Below are 25,463 nucleotides of genomic sequence, written 5' to 3'. Positions count from 1 at the left end.
GAGAGAGAGAGAGAGAGAGAGAGAGAGAGAGAGAGAGGAGAAGAGAAGATATATGTCTTTGAGGGAGGGGTAGATTTATTGACTACACTGGGATTTAAGAAATAGAATATATTAGGAATACACAGAGCATCTTACAAAGTGAGTATAGTTCTCTCTTTTTCCCTTACATCATTTGAGTCTACATGTTAATGGGGAGTTTGAATAGAGGAGGTTTCCAAATGAAGTAAGGGGTCAGGTTCTTTTATGCCCTATTAGAGCTTATATTTAATTAAGTTAACCCAGATATGTCTCAGCAATTGGGCTTGAACTTAGCAAAGTTGTAGGGCAAAGTGATTGGAGGGTCACTGTGTGAAATAGGTCAGATGGACTGGGGGTGTGACTTTATAATGACAACTGACAGTGATTTTACAGGATTCAGCATGTTCAGTGTCCCAATCCGTCTGGATGTTTGTTTTTCTTTTTCTGGATAAAAACAAAGAAGCAGGGCATGATACTTTTAGTTCTAGCACTGGGAAGCAGAGGCAGACAGATCTCTGTGAATTCAAGGCCAGAAACATGTCATGGTTCTCTGAGTTGGCAACATGTTCATACACAGGGAAAAGTTCTAGTACTATAATTCAGGTCCTATCCTGAAACTCCATAGGAGTCACAAGCCCTGATGTCTTGCAGAATGTTCATCTGGTAGCCAAGTGGCTGGGAACTCTGGAGAAACTCCTTGAAAAATTCAGTCAAGGAAGCCACAGAGATTACAGGGTGTTCCTGAGTGCTGAGACTGTACCTTCCCAACATGAGCCCATAATCCCTCAAGGCCTCCTGGAAAATTCCATTAAGATCACTAACGAGCCCCCCACAGGAATGCTGGCCAACCTACATGCTGCTCTGTACAACTTTGACCAGGTAAGAAAGCAGATGCAGCTGGTCTAACAGCAAAGCTGGTGTCTTCTCAAGAGACAGCAGGGCCTTCCTCAACTCATGTGTCTTATTTAGACTGATGAAGTGAAAAATCTGTGTGTGTATGTATGCACATGTATTGTGTGCACCATGCATGTGTATGTCACGTGTGTGTGCACATGTGTGTGTGCATGCATGAGAGCATTTGTGTGTGTGTGTGTGCATGCATGAAAGCGTTTGTGTGTGTGTGTGTGTGTGCATGCATGAGAGCATTTGTGTGTGTGTGTATGTGTGTGTGTGTGTGTGTGTGCATGTCCCCACATGTGCTCACGGGCATTTTTTTTTTCTTTTTAAATTGGTGTATGTTGATTATGCATAAAGTAATGGGTTTCATTGTGACATGCTCGTGCATGTATATAGTGTACAGTGATGATATCTATTCCTCGTTACTCTTATTACCCTTTCTTGTGCCCCCTCTTGCTGGTGCCCTTCCTCTTCCCCCCATTCTATCTTCCTGTGTATTACTCTTCAGAAGAAAAATTCCCTGTTGCTATTTTAATGACTAGGAATACATTTATGTTTCACCTAAAATTAAGAAAATATAGCATGACCTAGGCAAATTTGAGACCCCTCTTCTGTAGTGTGTATCTGATGTGTTTGTTACTGTGTCAATGTGATGCTGTAGACTTGGCTTTGATGTTATATCCAAGATAAACCCTATAGTAGGGACTTGTTACCTGATGAGAAGCAACTGAAGAGTTAAGAATTTATCTTAGCTCGCAATTTAGGGTGACACCCTCCACAGTAGTGGGGTAGCTAAGGTTCTACCCATTACCTCAGAGGCTTGCTGCTGGGGCTGCTTACTACATGGCTAGGTCAGAAAGAAACGTTATGGGGGTGGGAGAGATGGAGGGATGGAGGGAGGAGAGAAGGGAGAGAGGGATGGAGGAAGGTAGGCATCTGAGGAGCCAAGGTTGGGCTATAATGTTCAAGGCCCACCCCCTAGTGATCTACTTTCTTCCACTGTGTTCCACTTCCCAAATGGTCCATAACCTCTCCAAATAGTATCACCATCCAGCAACTGGGCACTAAAACACAGAAGCCCATGCAGTGCATGTCACACTGAAACTCTAGTGTTCTTAGATTTTTGTTTTCTTCTCAAATACTACTTTATGAAAATTAATATTAATTCAATTACAATCATTTTCTTCATGCAAATTGTTATATCTCGCTGGATCATAACCCGGTCTTTGAGTTTCCTTTCCTGGCATTGCTCTGCATTGATATTCTTCTAACTTCTTGGAAAGTTTTGATAAACTTTAGCCCTAAGGAAGAATGATTTGATGATGAATACTGGATGTACTGTTAGAAATATTATTTTTCATAAAGCACACCAACACGCTTAACTTTCTTCTTGTACCTTTTAGGGTCAGTACCAAATTCGTTGAGGGAATAATATTGAATGGCTTTCTCTAAAGTAAGATGTTAATGAAAACAATTACTATTTACTTAAATGAGTAATTTATAGCATATTATAAAGAAGACTGTATAAACAGTAGACACTCAAAAAGTCTTGTTGAATATGTTAAATATTTGCAATGTGCAACTCTTTCTAAAAATACTCATACAATAGGAATTTGATATAGTTACAAATTTACACAGTCCTCTGAGACACTTCTTCTTATACATAGAAATAAACCTTTTATGAAAAAATATGCTTCTATTCAGTTATTCTTTGGTTTATTGGTGAAAAGGGTGTGTCTTAGAGTTCGTATTGCTGTGAAGAGATGCCGTAACCACAGCAAATCTTACAAAGGAAAACATTTAATTTGGGCTGACTTCCTGCTTCAGAGGTTCGTTTAGTCCATTACCATCATAGCAGGAAGCATGGCAGCATGTAGCCAGACATGCTGCTGGAGAAGGAGCTGAGAATTCTACATCTTGATCTGTAGGCAGCAGAAGCAACCGTGAGCCACACTGGGCATAGCTTCAGCAGAGGGGACCTCAAAGCCCACCCCCATTGTGATACAATTCCTCTTAGGAGGCCACATCTCCTAATTGTGCCACTCTCCAAGGGCCAGGCATTTAAACACACAAGTCTGTGGGGGCTGTACCTGTTCAACTCTACAGATTGTAACTTTGGATGATCTCGATAGGGAAGTGCACATTCCCAAACTATGCTGACAGGGAAAGATTTCCCCAAAGTGTCTGTGAATACCTAAGAACAAAGGACATATGGCTCTCCCAACAGCTGTCTGTACAACTACATACATCAATTGAAAGATACATTTGTTGAAAGGCTTTTAATAACTTTAAAGAAGAAAATGTCTTTGTAATAGGAAAAAGATCTCTCAAAAACTGAGACTTAGTTAACCCTAAAAAAGCAAAAACAAATAATTATCTGTTCACATGTACGTTTAAGCCTATTTTTAAAACCCATTAAAGGGAAACATTACAGAAATGTAAAGGTTCAAAGATGCTGGTTTGCCATTATGTCAGAAACAAAAGGCATTTTTGTCCAGATTATGTTCTAGATATTTCTCCTGTTGCTATGATAAAAGACTCTGACAGAGCCGCTTGGCTTCTAGCTCCAGGCACACAGTCTACCATGGCAGGGAAGATGTCAGCAGGAACAAGAGATGCCCTGTCACACTGAATCCGTGGTCATGAAGCAGAAAGAAGCAAATGTTTATTCTCTGTCTTATGTCTCCATTTTATTTAGTCTGAGACCCCAGCCCATTGAATGGAGCTCTCCACATTTAGGCTGGGTCTCACCACCTTGGTTAACCTAGTCTAGATGAGCCTTCACAGGCATTTCCAGAGGCTTGTCTTGTAGGTGATTCCGGGGCCTACCAACCTGACTCACACATCTCTTTAGAAGGGAGTCGCCTGTGCCCCGTGGCTGGCTGTAGATGGGCTTCTGGAACACTTTTATCAAAATCAGAGTTAGTGGGTTTGTTTCGTTTTATTTTTTAAAGATGTTCTTGAAGAGACAACAACTGGTTTAAACAAGGTGGGAAATGTTCCTGATAAAGGAGAATTCTAGAGGCAAGTCCCTTGAGGTAGTTTAAATGAGAAATGACATCCGTGGGCTCCACATTTGGTCCCCAGTTGATGTCGCTGTTTGTGGAAGTTACAGGGGGTAATGGAAAAGTTCTGTCACTGGGGCAGGCTCTGAGAGTTTATAACCTGGCCCCACTTCCAGCTTGCTCACTCTGCTTCCTGTTTGTGGTTGTGATCTCTTAGCTCTCTGTTTATGTCTGCAGCTTGCTGTCATAGCTCCCAAGCAGCCTGGACTTCTATGCCCTTGGAACTATAAGCTAAAATAAACTCTTCCTTCTATAATATGACTTGCTCACCATGTTTCATCAGTGACAGAAGAATAAGTGACACATCCTTCAAAGCTCATCTGGGTCACCACAATGTTCTCTCCCAGCCACCCACCCTCATGTGTATCTTCATAGTTACATCACTTTCTCGAGTCCATAGGTGATGGGTAGAGTGGCAGCCCCATGTCCATGCCCTCAGCAGAAGGCTGACTGAAAGGAGGAATAAGAACTGACAAAGGGAACATGTTTGTTTTCTTGCAAAGACACATCCCATAAAGTAATATTTCAGTCATACCTTTTCCATGTAGCATGTGTACCAAGATGCTCGATAGAAACTGGAAATCAAGGTAATACTAAATCCTCCATAGACTGTATGTGGTCATACATACAAACATACATATATACATGCATACATATATGATATGTATCTATACATCTATAAATCTATACATACACATACCCTTCAAAGCTTATCTGGGTCACCACAATGTTGTCTCCCAGCTGCCCACCCTCATGTGTATCCTCATAGTTATATCACTTTCCCAAGTCCATAGGTGATGGGTAGAGTGGCAGCCCCATGTCCATGCCCCCAGCATGTATATATATATATACACATATATATACACATACATATGTATGATAAAGTTTAACTTCCAGATTTATCACAATAAGGGATTAACAATGGTAAAATGGGACAGTCATAACACTATAAGGTAACAAGCAGTTTAAAATACAAGAACTGTTTCTTACATTTTCTATTTAATATTGTTTGGGCTGTAGTTGACCATAGACAACTACAGAAAATAAAAACTATAGAATTTGAAAAATACATAGCAGGGAACTGGACTTACTTCATGGGCCAAAGTTAATTATGTTGCCTTAAGTCTATAGGGTTTTTTTGGGGGGCGGGGGCGGGGGAGATGCATGTGTGAGCACATATGCACATGCATGCAGCTCATGGTTATATGCATAGGAAATGTATTCATTCATGTGTTTAGCAACATATACCCATGCTGAAGCCAGAGGATAGTGCCAGGTGTCTTCCCCAATCTCTCTACCTTATCTTTTAGATAGGGTCTTTCATTGATTGGCTAGCAAGCTCCTATGATCCATCTATCTTCATCCTGAAATGCTGGGGTTACAGGTCCACATTGTTACCTATAGCTTTACATGGGTGTTGGAGATTTGAACTCAAGTCTTCTTGCTTTCACAGTGTGATTCCTTATCTACCTAATCATCACACTGCCCCCTAAATCTATCTTTATAATCTTTCTTCTTAAATTAGAATTTATATCAAAACTTTGGCATACTCATTGCAAATGAATAAAGTTCATTTCACATCAGTATTTTGCTCCTGGCAAACATTCAAGAATGTTTCTGCAAATCTGATCATTGGGAGATGAAATGCTAAAAGAACCATTTCTGGCAAGATGCTACCAACCTACACAGCTTTTAGCTCAAGGGTATCTGCCTTTGGAGATGTCATAAAGAACTGCCATTTGGGGTTCTTTTCATACAAACTGACCATGTTGTTTTTAGAGCAATAGTATAGATTCCTTTTTTTTTCCTGGGAAACGTGCCTGTACAGACAGAAGATGTGTACCAGCTACACAATTTGACAGATCAATGATGGTACCTGTTTCCTGTTAACAACCCTAATTATGTAGTCTGTCTGTCTTTCTCTTTCTTTCTTTCTTTCTTTCTTTCTTTCTTTCTTTCTTTCTTTCTTTCTTTCTTTCTTTCTTTTTCTTCCCTCCCTCCCTCCCTCCCTTTTTGAATTTCTACTTTGTGTCTTTTTGGCGTGGTTTTGTGTAGGCTTGACTTAACTTCCTGTGTAGCTGAGGCAATGTTGGACTTTTCATCTTTCTGCCTCTGCCACCCATGTGCTGCACCACCATTCCCTGTTCACATGGCACAGGGGATGAAATCCAGGGCTTTGTGCAAGATAGGCAAGCATTCTGCCAACTGGGCCGTACCCCAACCTGGCTGTTTTCTGATGCCCATTTGTTTATCAGTTGTTGTATAAAATGTACAACTGTTTCAAAATATGGAATGGATAGGACCACACTGTCAGACATGCCCAGCTCACATTTTCTTCCTATAATGTTTATTATGCTGGTAGAATATAATAACCCAATGGGCACTGGCTCTTTTCTTTTTTTAACACTGAAGATAAAACCAAGTTGCATATGATAATAGATCGAATTACTGTACTTTGTGTAGTACCTTGGGTTTTTATGTGATTAATACAAGTGGCTACTTAGTATCTTGTTAGATTATAGTTCTGATATGAAATTTCAAAAATAATTTGTTTTTTAGAAATACCACACACTTACAGGTAACATTTTTTTACAGCCTTAAAAATTATAGCATTTATCTTCTTTTACCATCTTGCCTTTTTATTTATATTTGTGGAAATTCTTATTTTTGGTTATCACACAGCTCTTATCCCCATGAACCACCTAAAAATAGTCTAATTTAGTGCAACTTAAGAGATCCTCTTGGCTCTGAACTACATGTAGCCAGGCGATTATGAAACTATATTTAGCAAAGCCAATTCTGCTGCAGGTATTATTAGCAGAGGTGGAACACTTCCCTGGTGATGGTCGATGGCAGCAAACCCAACCCAGAAGTCCCCTGGGATGCCAGACATGGATTTCTCTCAGTGTTCCTAAATAGTCTTGATATGTGATCAAAGTGATTAGAGCCATTTTAAATATGAACTAGGTGTGGTTGGGCGTCTAGGAGAGTAGGCAGGAAGGCTCAGCCTGGGCCCAATCCTTGACTTATTTTTCTTGTTTGATGAATTTGAGACTGGCTAGAGTACTTCTTAGAAGTAGGTCTGATGTTTCTCATCTTGGTATTGGACCACTAATGGGGGCCTTAGCTGTGTCAATGTAGCTTGCTAGGACCTAGCCCCCTCCCCTGACATACAGAAATCCTGCAGATGTAATCCACACACTGAGCTCCGTATGCCACTCAGTCACTTCAACAATAATTCTTCCTCAGTTCATTGGAAAGTCATGTGTCCTAGGTTAACTAAGGATGAACTAAACTGGTGTGATACAGAGGAGCAGGGCTGGAAATCAAGCTGAGCACTGGAGCGCTAGCATGCATGAGTGAGGTACAAGGTTCAAACCCTAGGAGCACATAATAAACACACACAAATCAGATTATAGTGACTACAGCAAGATACCCGGGTGCTCTCACACCACACCCTGCTGATGTGTGCCCCCACCACACCTGACTGGAGGGTGCCAGGCTTGTCTGGTCATCATTGTTCGTCACAGAAAAAAGTGGTGATGTGGACAAGCCAAGTCCTCATCTTAAGCAAATGACATGGAAGGGAAATTATGCCAATCACTTCTGCTCAAAATCTGTCAGTAAAGCCTTGGTGATGTAGCACCTGTGGCTTCAAAAGAGGTTTGGGGACAGTCTTTCAGTGGGTGACCATGTGCACAGATGATCTTAGTCACCATGGAACTGGGAAGAATGAGGAATGGGGACTGCCTAGAATTCTGCTAATGATGGGTCTAAGATTATATCATCCACACTCTTCTGTTCTCCAGGGGAAAAGGATATCAGAAGCATTAGCACCCTTAAAATGAGGGGCCTTATTTTCTAGAAAACCTAGAGATATTAAGGAGGAACACAGGCTGGGGTTATTGCTTGGCTGGGAGAATGTACGAAAGCCTGAGACTAATCCCCATACCTGCTAAACCAGGTGCAAGTGGCACAGTCCTGTAACCCCAGCATTTGTGAGGTGAGGACAGGCAGATCTGGAGTTCAAGGATATCCAAGGGCATCCATGCCTATATAGCAAAGTCCTGGCTAGCCTGGGATACATGAGAGACTGTCACAAAAAGGGGCGAAAAAAGCCTTCTTCTTACTTTTCTGGAAAGCCAAATGGTCTCCATTTGTCTTGGACAAATGGCTGATTATTCTGAAGCCATTCACAGGGGTAACGGGAATCCAGGCCTTTGCCCTTATACACTGTACAGACCATTAATCAGTCACGCTTTGTCTTTCCTCTCAGGATACACTTGAGATGTGTTCCAAAGATCAGGAGTTTAAAAGCATCCTCTTCTCTCTGTGCTACTTCCATGCCTGTGTGGCAGGGAGACTGAGATTCGGTCCACAGGGCTGGAGCCGAAGCTATCCTTTCAGTCCTGGAGACCTGACTATCTGCACCAACATCCTCTACAACTACTTAGAGGCAAACCCTAACGTAAGTGCCGTGGTCATTAACCCCTTCCAAGCAGTTTGTGGAATCTGCCAGTCTTTGGGTGCTAACAGAATGGACTACTGTTTCTCTTTTGAAACTATTATTGAAACAGCCAACACTACAAAAGCGTCTGCCAAGTGTGAAAATAAACCAAAGTAAAGGTTTTTATAAGACAGGTTAAACCAGTTCTACACCAGTAGCTTATGCAAAAAAAAAAAAAAATGTCCTTCATTATGTTAACAAAAACAGTGGTTTACATGTGCATCTATGCCAGATTCATTAGGCAGGCAATGAAGCATTTGCACAAATGTAATTACATCCAGCAGTTCTGACAGTTCATAACACTGCATTAATAATCACCACAATTAGCTTTGATGATGGAAGCAATTTACAGTGCGTCACATGTATCAATAATGGTGCATTCCCTGCATATGTCATTATTATGTATTAGAAATGCCACCTTGTTGTGACTTTCTCGGTAATGTTCACCTTGATTTGAAGTTAAAGGGAGACGGATGATTGTATCCAGGAACTAAAATGCATTTGCAGATGGGTATGGGAAAGCCTCATGGAGAACAGTTGTGTAAACTCTCAAATCACGAGATTGGGCTGCAGAAGAGAACGTTAGTTCCTAAGGAGGGCTAAGCCAGCATCATCTCCACAAGGGAACTTTTCCCATTAAGTGACATCAGTAGATATGTTTATCAAACCAATCAGAGGCTGTCTATAACATGCCTTTATAGACTCCTATCCATGTCCCTAATAAAACAATAGCTTATTGCTCTTTTGGTAACCATTATTACAGGCTTTCCACAGTGTTATCTTAGGTTTGTGAGGCAGCTTGGCTGCTATGACAGTATACACACACAACATATATCAAGGGTGCCTTCTTTCCAGAGACATATTCTGAGTGTTATTTCAAAGTAAATGGGTTTTATATAGTTTCTGATCAGTGGTCCCATACTTCTTTCTTCTTTGAGTGGTTGTCTTGTTTTTGTTCTGCTTTTTATTTTTTTACTTTATTTTATTATTATAACTATTATTATTAATTATTATTTTAGTACTAGAGATTGAATTTAAGGCTCCATACATGCTAGGCAAGGGCATTACCACTGAGATACATCCTCAACCCTACTCTAAGATAGGGTTTCACTATGTTGGTTGTCTAGGCTTGGTTTTGAACTCACTCTATATAGCCCAAGCTGGCTTGACTTTGAGTTTCTCTTGCCTTGGGCTCCTGGGTAGCTAAGATTATAGGTCTGCTCTACCAGGCCCAGTGGATCTCAGCATGTTTTATGTAAACTATTACACACACACAATTATTCTAACAGTTCTGAAGGGAGAAATAGATCAGTTAATATTTCCACTGATGTCCTTTGTGACTGTCCATGAGTCTGGATCCAGATGGGCAGTCCTCTGTCAGCTGAGCTCTGCACACAATAGAGGCAGACAAGGAGGGGAGGAAGGAGAGAAGGCTGTGCTTCGTCTCCAGCCTTCACAGCCGCCCCACAGTTGGTTGGGTAAACTTCACTGTAACCTGCTGTTCCTTCTGTGGCTCAAGGGTCAACACAGCTATACGTGTTTAACTTGTCATGTGTCTGATATATTGGCCAAAGTCATTTGCCACATATTACAATGCAAGTTATCGAGAGCTGGGAATGAATTTAACGTGCACATACTATTTGTTTGAACAAGATGTTCTCGTATTAGGTATATTTCTGTTGTTGAAATGAAACTCTGTGGCCAAGATAACTTATAAAAAGAAACAAGTTTATTTTGCCTTAAACTCCCAAAAGGTTAGAGCCCCCGATGCCAGAGACAGCATGGCAGAAGGTAGCAGGCATTGCTGCAGAGGCAGGAAGCTGAGAGATCACATCTCACCATGAGCATGAAGCAGAGAATGAAGACTGGAGACAGGCAAAGCTTTTAATCTCAAAGCCCACCCCCCAGAAATCCAGTGGTGTTATTCCCTCCAGCAGGGCTAGACCTCCTAAACTTCCCCTAACAGCATCACCACAGCTCTTTACAAGATAGTATTAAAAGACAGTGGTTATGGGTTTGAGAGACAGCTCAACCACTAAAGTGCTTGCTTGTTACATGAGGACCCAAGTTCTCCTCAGTGTAAGTATAAAAAGCTACATGCCTATGATCATGGTGCTGGAAAGGCTAGGCAGGTAGATGTCTAGAGCTCCTTTAGTCAGCCGATCCATGAGCTACAAGCTAAGTGAGAGCCCCTGGCTTTAAGGAAAAACATCATGGTAAAATAAATAATTGAGAATACCGGAGTTCAACCTCTGGTCTCTATATGTGTACATGTGCATGCAAACTGCACACAACTGTGTCCTCCCACATACAAGGTTTTTTAAAGAACAAACATTCTGCTTAGGAGAAAGAATAAATGTTTAGAAGAAAGAATCAATAATTGAAAAGAAAAGACCTAGCTGATTAAAATTATGAGGGAAGTACATATTGACTACTGACATGTAGGGCATTCATTCAATCTGAATGGGAAATACAGGTAAGTCTGTTCCTATCCAATTCTGCTCTGTAGAAGGTGTCTGTGGCATGGCAAGGTAGTCTAGTTACTTCTTGCATTTCTCATTCCTATCAAACCGGCTTAAGAGAAAGACACATTTTAGGTTCATTTCTTCAAATTCATATGAACTTGTAGCAAGTACATTGGAATGGCCTCAGCAATTTGACTCGTTCTGTTCTGTCACATCATGCCACAGGGAAGGCTATAATTACGATTTTACTTGAACCGTCGGGAAGCAATAGACTGCCACCGGGGGTACAAAGGTTCCTGTCTAGAAAGGCTTCATCACAAACTGGCATGTTTTGCAAACCCGGAGGAAGGGAAGGGGTAGCAGAGAGAGGCTTGAACTCTGTGAAGCCAGCAAAGAAGGAGATACAGTGAATAAAACATCCTATGTTAGTCACTGGTCTCAAAACAGCCTTGTGCCCAGTCTTTGCAAAACTGATGGAAATCAAATAGACTTCAAATATAAATTGTCTATCTGAGTCACATAGTAAAGACTTTAGATGAGGCGATGATGAGTCTTGGGGTGGGGTATCAACTGGACTTCAGAGGGAAGCTCAATAGAAGAATTGCTTCCTTCAGTTTGATTGACAGGTTGAGCTGTGGGCATGCCTTGGAGGCATCTCCTTAACTGCTAATTGTTGGGGGTGGAGATTGAGCCTACTGTGGCTGGAGCCACCCCTAGGCAGATAGGCCTGGACTACACACAATAGGTAGCTGAGCAAGCCAGTAAGGACCCTTCTGGCATGATTTCTGCTTCAGTTTCAGCCCTGGCTCTCCTCCATGGTAGAGTATAACCTGTAGGCTTAATAAACCCTTTCAATAAAAACTAACATAGGATTGGTAAAGATCTTTTCCCAATCTGTTGGTTGCCATTTTGTCTTATTGACAGTGTCCCTTGCCTTACAGAAGCTTTGCAATATCATGAGGTCCCATTTATTGATTCTTGATCTTAGAGCATAACCCATTGGTGTTCTGTTCAGGAAAATTTCCCCTATGCTCATGTGTTAGAGGCTTTTCCCCACTTTCTCTTCTATTAGATTCAGTGTATTTGGTTTTAAGTGGAGGTCCTTGATCCACTTGGACTTGAGCTTTGTACAGGGAGATAAGAATGAATCAATTTGCATTCTTCTACATGTTGACTGACAGTTGAACTAGCATCATTTGTTGAAAATGCTTTTTTTCCCACTGGATGGTTTTAGCTTCTTTGTCAAAGATCAAGTGACCATAGGTGTGTGGGTTCATTTCTGGGTCTTCAATTCTATTCCATTGGTCTACCTGTCTGTCACTGTACCAATACCATGCAGTTTTTATCACCATTGCTTTGTAGTACAGCTTAAGGTCAGGGATGGTGATTCCTCCAGATATTCTTTTATTTTTGAGAATAGTTTTTGCTATCCTGGGTTTTTTGCTATTCTAAATGAAGTTGAAAATTGCTCTTTCTAATTCTACAAAGAATTGAGTTGGAATTTTGATGGGGATTGCAATGAATCTGTATATTGCTTTCGGCGAGATGGCCATTTTTACTATATTAATCCTGCCAATCCATGAGCATGAGAGATCTTTCCATTTTCTGAGGTCTTCTTGGATTTCTTTCTTCAGAGATTTAAAGTTCTTGACATACAGATTTTATATCCAGCCACTTTGCTGAAGTTGTTTATCAGATATAGGAGTTCTCTGGTGGAATTTTTGGGGTAAATTAAGTATACTATCATATCATCTGTAAAAAGTGATATTTTGACTTCTTCCTTTCCCTTTGACCTCCTTTTGTTGTCTAATTGCTCTAGCAAGGACATCAAGTACTATATTGAACAGATAGGGAGAGAGTCTCTAGTCCCTGATTTTAGTGGGATTACTCAAGATCCAATATATACAAATAACTAAATTAGTTAGGTTCCAGAGAACCAAATAATACTATTTTAAAATAGGGAACAGAGCTAAACAGTGAATTCTCAACTGAGGAAACTCGAATGGCTGAGAAGCACCTAAAGAAAGGTTCAACATCCTTAGTCATCAGGGAAATGCAAATCAAAATGACCCTGAGATTCCATCTCACAACAGTCAGAATGGCTAAGATCAAAAACTCGGGTGACAGCAGATGCTGGTGAGGATGTGAGAAAAAGGAACACTCCTCCATTGCTGGTGGGATTGCAAGCTGGTACAACCACTCTGGAAATCAGTTTGGCGGTTCCTCAGAAAATTGAACATAGTAGTATCTGAGGACCCAGCTATACCACTCCTGGACATATACCCAGAAGATGCTCCTACATGTAATAAGGACATGTGCTCCATATGTTCACAGAAGCCATATTTTTAATAGCCAGAAGCTGGAAACAGCTCAGATGCCCCTCAACAGAGGAATGAATACAGATAATGTGATATATTTACACAATGGAATACTACTCAGCTATTAAAAACAATGACTTCATGAAATTAGCAGGCAAATGGATGGATCTAGAAAATATCATCCTGAGTGAGGTAACTCAGTCACAAAAGAACACACGTAGTATGTACTCACTGGTAAGTGGATATTAGGCAAAGAGCATGGAATACCCACGACACAACTCATGGACCACATGAATCTCAAGAAGGAAGACCAAAGAGTGGATGTTTCAGTCCTACTTAGAAGTGGGAACAAAATAATCAAGGGAAGTAGAGGGTGGAAGGGACTTGGGAGGAAGAGAAGGGGGTGGAAAGAGGGGAAGAATCAGGTATGGGAGGAGATGGAGGAGATGTACAGAGGGTCAGGAAATTGAACAGAGGTGTGTAGCAATGGAGGATGGAGACCTGGAGGTAGCAGCAAGAAAGTCCAGGATGACAGGAAAGCAAGAGTTTCCCAAGACCCCACGGGGATGACATTAGCGAAATACCCCACAAAGGGGAGGGAGAACCTATAGAGACCATATCCAGAGGGTAGGCATGGCCCTCTAGTTGAGTGATGGGGCCACCCACTCATCTCCAAAATTTTAACCCAGAATTGCTCCTGTCTAAAGGAAATACAGGGAGCAGAGATTGAAGGAAAGGCCATCCAGAGACTGCCCCACCTGGGGATCTATCCTATATGCACACACCAAACCCAGACACTATTGCAGATGCCAAGAAGTGCTTGCTGACAGGAGCTGGATAAAGCTGTCTCCTGAGAGGCTCTGCCAGATCCTGACCAATACAGATTCGGATGTACACAGCTAAACATTGGACTGAGCACAGGGACCCCAATGGGGAAGTTAGGGCAAGGACTGTTGGAGCTGAAGGGGTTTGCAACCTCATAGGAAGAACAACAATATCAACCAACCTGACCCCCCAAAGCTCCCAGGGACTAAAGCACCAACCAAAGACTACTCAGGGGGTACCAATGGCTCCAGCTGCATATGTAGCAAAGGACTGCCTTATCTGACATCACTGGGAGGGGAGCCCCTTGGTCCAGTGGATACTTGATGGCCCAGGAGAGGGGAATGGTAGGCCACTGAGGCAGGAGTTAGGGGCTGCGGGGGGGCACACTCATTGAGGCAGGGGGAGGGACGAGAGGATGGGGGCTTGTGGAGGGGAAACTGGGAAGGGGAATAATGTTTGAAATGTAAATAAAATAACCAATAAAAAATGAAAAAAACAAAACAAAAACCAAAAACAAACCTAAAGTAGAACAGCAGACAAGACTGGGAAGCTCTGGGAAAACAACAGGTCAGGAGTTTTAGATGAAATTCCAATATACCTCATAACCTGTTACAAAGATGACTCTGTTTTCTCTAAAATCTATAGTAAAGTGTGGTGTTGCTGAGCTTTGTCAAATTTATTAGAATACACTGAAAATAATTCTCTCAAGAAGTTCTACACAAAAACTTAAAGACAGGACCACACTGGTTTTAGCTGTGGCTGACAGGATCATAATAGGGCAGTTAGGGTAAAGGGGCTTGTAGCCTTGGCTAGCCAGCTAGGACAGATATTCTAGGCCTGGTACTGAGCATTTGTGTGGCATGGTGGTGAGCTTTGTCAAGTTGACACAATCTAGAAGCACCTGGTATAGGAGTCTCCGTGAGGGACTGTTGATTAGGTTGGCCTGTGAGTGTGTCTGTGGGGCGTTATCTCAGCTGGGCTCATTGAGCTAGGAAGACTTGGCCTGCATGTGGGCAACAGCACCGTTCCATGGGCCAGGCCCTGGGCTAGGTCCTGGGCTGTATAAGGGGTAGAGAAGGTAGACTATCAGCATGGCCACATTAAACTGTTCACCTCTGATCTGTGGACATGATGTGGTCAGGTGCTTCACCTACCTGGCACCATGACTAACCCAAAATGACAAACTTGAAATTGTGCCCCAGAGCTGCCATTGCTTCTGTCTAGATATTTTGTCACATCAACAGGAAAGGAAACTGTAAGACGTGTGTTTTACACCCCTCTCCCCCAGGTCCCATGGGAAGACCTCCGTTACCTCTTTGGGGAGATCATGTATGGGGGCCACATCACAGATGCCTGGGATCGAAAACTATGCCGGGTGTATCTAGAAGAATTCATGAATCCATCTCTGGTAAGATATTTTGAAACTTATTTTACTGAGAAAAAAAATTCCAATAAGAAATTTTCAGACTTTGTTTTACTGTATATGTAATTCTTAAGTGTTCCTAAGGGTGCTGGCCTTTTTATAAATGTTCACATTCCTATTATTTTTGGAGGTTTGTGAAGTTGCTAAGTGTAGACTTACTAGATTTTCATAATATCCCTGTGAACTGGGCTGAGATGATGCTGTTTCTCCATTGTACAGATGAATATACTGAGACCCAGTGATTGGTCCCAGATCTCTCAATGAGTGTGCCCGCGAGCCCACCAGAGTATGAATCCTGTGATCTCACCCCAGAGCCTCTTGAATAAATCATACAATAGTCTAAAATTTTATCAGTGACATTATTAGATTACTTGGTATATGTTCAGAGAAACTTAAGTCTGTAAGGCGGTAGACTCATTGGCTTGACAGAATCCATGTAAACCTAGATTGGAACTTCTCACTGGAGCATTGAGATGGCTTAGTGTTAAAGGTGCTTGCTGACAAATAAGATCAACCATGACCAATCCCTGGATCACACATGTTGGAAGAAAAGAACCAACACCAACAAGTTGTCTGGGCTTACACACAAACTGCTCCGTGTATGTGCATGAGGGCATACTCACACAACACACAACATACCACATACACACACATACACACATACACCAGATAATGAACAAATGTAACAAGAACATCTCATAGCTACAGAGTTACAATTTTTCAATTTAAAATAATCTCTATTAATATGGTAAGACAATGGGAAGGAATATCAACCACATGTGGTGTGATGAACTTAACTTGGGTTTTCCTTCAAACAAGCTATATATATATATATATCATATATGATATATATATATATGATAAAACAAGGGCTGGAGAAGTGGCTCAGGGATTAAGAGCATGGACTGTTTTCTAAAAAAACCTGACTTCAGTTTCTAGTCAGATGGCTTAGAGCATCTCTGAGTTCCAGGGGATCTGACATTCTCTCCTGGCCTCCTCAGACACCCATGCTCATTTGGGCATTCCTCCACACAGAAACACAGGCATAATTTAAAATAAAATCTTTTTAAAAATAAAATCGTTAGCCTGGCAGTGGTGCTGCATGCCTTTAATCCCAGTACTCGGGAGGTAGAGAAATGGATTTCTGTGAGTTTGAGGTCAGCCTTCTCTACAGAGTTCCAGGACAGCCAGAGCCACACAGAGAAACTCCGTCTTGAAAAACAAACAAAAGAACAACAAAAAAGAAGTTATTACTGTAGGGTTCCTGTTGTTGTTTTATGTGTGATAACAAAGCAATATAGCAAGGTTTTAAATAAAACAGAGTAATCCTTGCCGCTTCTGAGAGGAAGGGGTAGGCTACCACTGGCAAAACTGACCGAACATCTTTTTTCACATAGAATTAACCCGGTGTCCCTGTGTCCATGCCAAATGGTGCTAGGCTGGTTGTGGTTTCTGGTGAACGTGCTTGGTTCTTGTACAATAGGCGCTGAGGTAGTAGCTCGCTTGCTAATGCTCGCTTGCTCTCAAATGTTATTCAAGCTTGCTGTGACAAAACCTTACAACCAAGACAACATATAAGAGAAAACACTCAACTGGGCTTACAGTTTCACAGGGTGAGAGTCCATGATGGCAGGGCAAAGTCATTGCAGCAGGAACTACCGAGAGCTCACACACCAATCCACAAGAGGCAGAGAGAACTAAGTCAAAATGGCACAAGTATTTGGAAACTTCAAAGCCTGCCCCAGTAACATACTTCCTCCGGCAAGGGTACAGCCACGGCCACACCTATGCCATCTAAATTCACCAAACATTGCCATAGACACTAACTTGTTTTGGATCAGTGCTGGAAGAGCACACTGTTGTGTATGTTTGGACCTGGTAATCTGAGTAAGCTTCCATTCACAGCTTTTCTAAATGCTTCTCAGAGAAGCCTTATGCAGACTTGATCACCAGAGTCGAGTCTATTTCGAGACCTTCCATAACCATGTACCAGGAACAGTATATTTGAGTCTACTCCAACATTGTAATAGGCACTGAGTGTTTTTTACTTCTTTAAATAGCATTAACAAAAACAACAAAACTTAGAGCTTTCTGCTCTGTGACCATCCTTTATGTTGTCCTTTGATTCAAAGTCTCCCAGTCTTTCTCTCTCCTAATGAGCAAGATTTCACACATCATAAAGATACTTTCAATTCAGTACCATTAGAAATTGGTCTGGGAGCAAGTTACCATGGAGACATGGAAGATAAACAGTGCTCCAGATCCACCTTTACAGAGCCTTATTTCTCTAAAGGATGGTAGAGGGCAAGGGCTGAGCAGGAAGCTCAGGGGTAGCTCCTTCCCTGGCTCTGGCCTACAGCTAAGGGTGGAATTACTGGTCTGAGAAATAGTTCATTAACTTTCACAAGGCTAGACTCCCACTCAAATGATTGTAGAATAAATATAGATGATGAAACCTGAGGGGCATTGCTGGTGTGGAGGACTCCTTAAGAAGTGTAGGTGCACAGCCTTCCCTCCGGATCTGGTGAGGCTCTCAGGGTGGAGACGCCTCATTCATAAGCTGCCATAGTCACCGGGCAGTGCTACTGTTATCTCACCAGGGACATGAATGCCCTTGCTGACTTCGTGTCAAAGGCTACACATCCAATTATTTTGTTCTCATGCAAATGCTTCTTGCTCAAGCTGCTAACATGATTTAATGCTTCAGCATCTGCAGGACTCTCCCTGACCCTTCTCACATCAGTTAATACAAATTAATAGTTGCTACTTTGGAACATGATTTTTTAAAAAAGCAGCCCATGAATGAACCAGGTTGAAAATTCTTCTGTGTTCAGATCTGGCCTTTCTGTGATGTCTCAGTGTTAGAAGGATGAGCTTCCTGTTGGATAAATGAGCTGTCTAGTGGGAAGGCACCTTAAAGAGCTTTTGAGTCACATTAAAGAAAACCATCATTTCCTCATAGAACACAAACATTTAGCAGTGCCGAATAACAAATACGGTATAGTACTTTTGGGAAAGGAGGTACCAGGTCACCTGAAAAGTTATCATAGTGTCAACTATTTGGATGATACAGGTAATAATTAGGAATCTAGTCTTAAAGTAGAAAAGCAAGCCCTTGGGGGCCAAATTCAAACTCTTACATTTATTCTAGAGTCTGACTTATTACTGAGTTCCCCTAAGCAGTAGTTGTACCATCTATGAAACAAGAATGGCCAACTCAAGTGTTTATTGTCAGGTTAAACAGTGACATGATACCAGAACAATGTGCTTATAGATGGAGAATCTTTTTATTATGAAGTATACAGTTCTGCAATATGTATTTCTTGCTTGGCTGTGCCCTACTCTGTAAAAAGTGTTTTGTTTCTATTTTTATGTATATGGATATTTTATCTACATTTATGTCTGTGCACCACATGCATGCCATACCTGTGAGGCAAGAAAAGGGTGTTGGATCCCCTGAGACTGGAGTTACAAACAACTGTAATTTGCTATGTGGGTGCTGGAATCAAACCCAGGGTCTCTGGAAGAGCAGCCAGGGCTGTTCTCCACTGAACCATATCTTGAGCACCTGCGCACAACCTTCTGCTGAGAAAGATAGAGAACATTTATTAAGAACCTGGGTAGCCGGGCGTGATGGTGCACGCCTTTAATCCCAGCACTTGGGAGGCAGAGGCAGGCAGATTTCTGAGTTTGAGGCCAGCCTGCTCTACAAAGAGTGTTCTAGGACAGCCAGGGCTATACAGAGAAACCCTGTCTCGAAAACAAACAAACAACAACAAAACAAACAAACAAAGAACCTGAGCCACAGCAGGGCTAGTCAGTGCAGTCCAGGTGACATGGGTAATCTCTTTCCACAACAGTCCTGAAGAACAGGTATGACTACTTTATGTAAGCAAAAGAGGAATACTCTCAGAGATTTAAAATAAAAAAAAATTTAAAACCTGGCAGGCAAGGAGTGGAACTTGGATTTAAAAGGCCAGCCCTGTTCTGCTGCACACTGTGTTGCATAGAGCACTGCTCCATTTGTAGTTGGTGCAGAGGTCGCCTTAGCAGTGAGGTGGTATGCCTGCACTTGCTTTTGTGTGCCCTGTGAAAGAGGGATGATCCAGGAGACCAGAGTTCCAGTTGTTCTCCCTTCCAGTCCAGCTTCATGCACGACACCCCTGCACCTTGGGTTAGTTATCAGACACATTATGGAGAAAACTACAAGTGAGATTTTCAGCTCTAAGGAAAACCTGACGATGGGCTTCACATTTGAGTAATTTCTGAAACTCCTAACAGCACTCAGCCTTTGCACTTTAGACTCAAAAGGCCATGTGGCAATGTGTTTGCTTAGACTTGCACTGGATTAGGGACCCCTCATCATTACTAAGACTATCTGGCAAAGCAGGTCAATGGTTGGGTTTTCACTGAATTCTAGAAAACACAGTACGAAAACAAAGAACAATAGCCCCATTGAGCCAGCATGGTTACTGGTTTTTCCAGCTCCCAATACCTGCACATGCTAATGTCTGATCTGATTCCTGCCAAGATGAACTCAGATCCTTGGTCACAGTTCCGTGGTGTGGAGGTCTGTATGTCTGTGCATGGTTCCACTGATTCTTAAAATCTTAGTGAGATACAATACAACTTCTGGTTTGGTCTATTACCTGTGCAAGTCTGTACACAGAGTTTGTGCCGCCTATGGGGTAGGCTGCTCGGTCAGTTGGTGACTATGGTTATTGTTGGTAGAAATCACAAAACTCTTTCCACCAGTGTACAAAAGTTGTTTTCTTTACATCCTCAGTAACTCTGCTACAATCCACATTCTTTACTCTAGTTTTGACAGGATGATATCAAGCATGTAGTTATTTTTTATTTTCTTAGGAGAACTGTTTGTTGAAAATGGGTTAATCCCTTGAGAATTTAGACTATCTTCTCAAACAGCCCTCCAGTTGAAGGAAAAAAACAAAGTCCCCATTGTGCAGAACTACAGTTCAACAGGAAGCAGGTTTTCTAATAGCCCTTCAGTGGAAAGGTTGAATCTGAATCAGGAATTTAGAGATGGCTTCAGGGGTGAAGAATGCTTGCTTTGCATCATAAGTACAGGAATTTAGACCCGAGCGTCTAAGGAACAAAGAAAAGCCAGCACTCCCAGAACTTGTGAAGAGGATGCAGAGGAAGGATCATTGGGGGCGTCTGGCCTCTATTCCAATGGAGGCTTGTAAGCCCAGTTTCTTGAAAAAGACCCTACCTCAAAGGAACAGGCAAAGTGACTGAAGAGGATGCCCAACGTCTTCTTCAGCCTCTGAACATTGACTGCACACACACATGCCCATGTGCACATCTATTCAGACAGGTTCATTAACCAAAGTAGGGGAAAAGCCAGTTAGAATAAACACATCCAGACAGAACTTTGTTCTCTACAAACCAGAGCTTGATTTTTGTTTTTTCTCATTACTACTGACAGGGAGATGAAAGAACTTTTAAAATCTGCAGTTCAATTTACCCTTCGGAGAATTCCAAGTCCAGAAAACCAAACCTGCAGGGGTTTGGATATTTGAGTGCAACTGGGTAATACCACTGGGGTAGAACTTGTTGGTATTTTGATGGAAGATGACTAAGTAATAAAATTTTCATGCTGGTCAAGTTGCAAAGCAAAGGACAGCAGCCAATGAGGGAAAGAGGCATCACTTATCATCCTTAATGGCCTGGTTGCCTTAAGAACTTACAGCCTTGCCAGCCATAGTGGTGCATGCCTGTAATCCTAGCAAATGGAAGACAGGCAGGGATAGAAGTTAGAGGCTACATAGCAAGACCTTATCTGAAAAGAATTTTTAAAAAACAGCCTCTCCCCAATAAATAGATAAGAGTGTTTGTTTCAAGCTTCATCAGCAAAATGGATCTCACTGTCACAGCTTGGCCACCCTGGCTGTAAGAGTTTACAAGTCTCCAACACCAAGGCACAGAACAGACTTTCTAGGTATGCGGATCTCTCTAATCTAGGAGAAGACATGGCTATTCTGTGCACATCTTGGTTTGCCTTGAGGCACAACAACCCACAAAATATCCAAACCTCAATTCTTACTTAAATACTAAAAGTTTGGGGAGGAAGATATAGTTGGTAACACTTGGGTCCACTTAACTTTAAAGAGAGCCCGAACAACTCCTGTTTCTTTTGTTAACGTTTTACTTGGACCTCTGTCTACCTGTCTGTATGTCTGCCTGCCTGCCTATCTGCCTGTCTGAATAGATAATGATGATAGGTTTAATTCCTAGGTGCACTTTAGTTCAGAACATTGAGTTTGATCACATTTAAATTTCATTTGCTCTTTATAAGTAAATAGGAGATGATCAATATGGACAGAGCAAGTCTAGGATGGTGATGGTGGTGAGGTAATTCCCTCTGTTCCTTCCCCTGGTCAATGGGTTTACATTTATTTGTGGCACTATGAAAGGTTAGATAATATGAGACTACTCCTGGTGCAAAATGCTAAATATAAATGCTGACTCAAGTATCAGACATACCCCCTGGAGATCAGAGACAACAGCTAAGAAATCCTACCAAACTCACAGGGTCTTTACACCATCAGGGACTGCGTGTAAGAGAAGAAACAGCCTGCTACTACTCAGAGACACAGGGCACAACCTCATGGAGAGTCACAGCTACCTCATTGCCTTGAGTTCCAATGAAGGTTTTCTATGTCCAAAGTGATTTGTATTGGGTAATTAACCCAAATTCCTAACTGGATAAATGCAACTCTCCAGGCAACAGTAAAGAGATGTAGTTCAAGATACATTGTAGCAGACAGATTTTTCAGAAAATGATTTACCAGGTGTAGGCAAAAAAAAAAAAAAAAAAAAAAAAAATGCTGTACTTTTTTTTAAAGCATTCCCTGGTACATTTAAATGCATGTGGAAACAGAATTCATGGTAAGAGAGACCGGGAAAATTAAGAGATGTTAGTGGTGCCTGAGAATCATCTGGGAGAGAGGAATGTGAAATAAAGTAGCTAAAATCTCCTAAGCACTTCACAGTTTGTCATTGGGCAGACTCAGGTCCATAACTTCTTTGCTTATATTTTGAAGATTACTTTCTTATGTGTAGATTTGTTATTTCACCCTAGTATTTTAGAAAATATCCCTCTACAGAGAATGCTTACTCTTCCTCAGGCCCCAGTGAAGCAGATGGGCTAGGAAAGCCATTGCTCTGGCCTTTCATTCCACAGGAAACCATGTCCTGAGCACTTGTCCAACCCATGGATCTGAACAGCAGTAACAGACTTTGCCCTGTTTTGCCCAAGGTCCTGGGGAGGGAGCACTAATCTCACTCAGTGTAATATGACCTATAAAATGGAAGTCACCCCAACCTTGTGTTTGTAAAGGCTGTTGTTATCACATGATTTGGAGTAGCACTGTGTGGAGAGTATTACACCAGGTACATTGGCTTTTCACCACCGTGACAAAAGAGCTTTCAAGGGAAGAAGTGAGTCTGGGGTGTGTCAGTCCAGGGTTAACTGGTTCCACCAGGAGGAAAGTTATGGCAGAGAATAGCAGAGACAGAGGACCTAGGGACACTCAAAAAAACACCTGCAAGTGACCTCCTTCCTTCAACTAAGCCACATATCCTACAGTTCCCAGAACTTTCTAAAATAGTGCTGTCATCTGAGGATGAAGCTATTTAATATATGAACATGGGGGACATCTTTTATCATAACACCAGGGAATTGTATACTAGCATTACTAAAAAATGAGTTCTGAATTAAGTGTAAATTCAAAACATCTACTTGGTCAAATTAACAACAAAACATCTTGATTTCTTCTCTGGGAGATAGGGATGTTTGAGAATCAGAAGTTGGAACATGAAGCATTTGCTAGTAGGCCGTGGTGATGCAGCCATGTTTACTTATATGTGTGTATATCACACTACCGCAAACACACTGTAAGTTACTGACTTACAGGGGCATTCTGGAGTCTGTTATCTACCTAGCATCACTGTGGGACATTTCTGCTAGGGTTGTGTGTTCAGGAAGCGAAGATGATACCCACCTAGCCCTGGAATAACTGACGTTTCTTTGTGGTTAAAGATTGAGGATGAAGTCATGCTGGCACCAGGATTTGCAGCCCCTCCCTACTCAGATTATTCTGGTTATCACCAGTACATAGAGGACACGTTGCCTCCAGAAAGCCCGGCACTGTATGGTCTCCACCCCAATGCTGAAATAGAGTTACTAACAGTGACATCCAACACGCTCTTCAGAACTCTGCTAGAGATGCAACCCAGGAATGCAGTCAGCCAAGAGGAACTGGGGCAGTCTACAGAAGACAAGGTGAGAAGGCCCTCCTTGTCATCCTCTTTAAAGTGAAGTGCACTACTAGTCTCAGTTATTGTCTATCTAAGTTAAGCTTTACCTGTGCCGACAGGCAGATAGCTGCCACCCAGATCAAGGTGTAAAACATTTCCAACTGCCCAGGATACGCATGCTCTTTGTGAGGGTGCTTCTTGCTCCCCAAAGATAACGGATATCCTGACCTCCATAATCACATATTGGATGGGTTTACACAGTAATTATTGCCTGACTCCACAGTAAATTTGTGAAATTCACCTGTTTGTTCAGATACCAATGGGTCATTCTTGCTCTATCATAGGAATATGATTTTTATTTTACTGTGGGTGGTTATCTGAAGTGCCTCTTGGGTTTGTTTTACTGTTATGTTACAACCATAACCATGACTCCACATAATCCTTTGCCAAAAGACAAACACTGACTTACTTCCAAAGCAGCTGGTAATCTGACATTCTCTGTGCTCAAAAAATGGGATTGCCAGATCGTAGGTATGAGTCTTCAGATACAATGCCTCCTTTAGAGTCTGTTAAGGATGAGCAGTCTCTGAGAGCTTATAACTTTGTGTTCCTTGCCTGGGTCATCAGCCTCTCTTCACATGCAGATGGCCGATGGATGGATGGATGGATGTAGATAGATTGATAGAAATTTTTACTTGTTCCACTCTCCTCTCTCCTTTTCTTACAGACTTGTACCAACTCTTTATTCTACAAGCATATTCTCTGTCAGATACATGAATTGAATTAGAGACATAATCTCCAAATCCACGGCTGGCCCTTCACCATGGGGGAGGGGCACAGGGGGTAGAGCAGGCCATATTTACGGGTGATAATCTGGAAGCTAAGAAGACATCAGGTGTTCTGCTCTATACCTCTCCACCATATTCCTTTGAGATAGGGCCTCACTGACCTGGAGCCTGACTGGCAGCCAGCAAATCCCAGCAGTTCTCCTGTCTCTGCCTTCTAAAGTGCTGGGGTTATAAACACCCAGCTTTTTATGTGGGTGTAGAGATCCGAATTTAGGACGCCTGTCTGTGCAGCAAATATTTTTACCCATTGGCCACACTCTAGCCCTAGCCCTTCACTTTTGCTGTATTTCTTGCTGTTGTTATTTTCCCTCTTATATGTCTTTGAAGATTTTTATATACCTCATTATATAGAATGGTAGAAATGGAAAATGCTATTTCTTACATTAAAATCTTGTTTCTCTTTACTTTAAACCCTAAATAGTTCACCCTGCCAAGCAAATGAGCTGTTACTCTTCTCAAAATTATTAAGCAAAGAGTGACTGCCAAGGATTCAGGATGTTCAGATGACACTTGTTAGCATGACCTCTAAGTCCCACAGTATGGCCATATTATTTCTTGTATCTTTTAAAATAAGGTCATTCACTGACCTACTCATAACTTCAAAGAAATTGTACATGTTGTTTACCCTGAATATAAATATCTTTTCTACAATACTATATCTTTAGCAAGATGAACAAGGAAACATCCTTCCCTGCAGGAAGACATACAACACTTATAGAAGCAGAGGGGCATATTATATTTATATTTATATTATATTATAAATCTTATATTTGTTATATTTCCAATCTTTCCATGAGGGAAGCCAATCACAAAA

General features: G+C 41.7%; 1 protein-coding gene across 1 annotated transcript in view; it reads left to right on the top strand.

Annotated features, from left to right (window-relative positions):
- Dnah11 (dynein axonemal heavy chain 11) overlaps positions 1-25,463 on the top strand; it is a 309,803-nt gene that overhangs the window by 277,404 nt on the left and 6,936 nt on the right. The window contains exons 74-77 of the mRNA XM_029484410.1: positions 670-897; positions 8,257-8,448; positions 15,384-15,503; positions 23,584-23,826. Of these exons, the coding sequence (XP_029340270.1) occupies positions 670-897; positions 8,257-8,448; positions 15,384-15,503; positions 23,584-23,826 (783 nt within the window). The remainder of the gene's footprint in view (positions 1-669; positions 898-8,256; positions 8,449-15,383; positions 15,504-23,583; positions 23,827-25,463) is intronic.

The sequence above is a fragment of the Mus caroli genome, chromosome 12 (assembly GCF_900094665.2).
Source record: "Mus caroli chromosome 12, CAROLI_EIJ_v1.1, whole genome shotgun sequence".
NCBI classification, from domain to species: Eukaryota; Metazoa; Chordata; class Mammalia; order Rodentia; family Muridae; genus Mus; species Mus caroli.
This window is presented reverse-complemented; position numbering and strand designations above follow the sequence as displayed.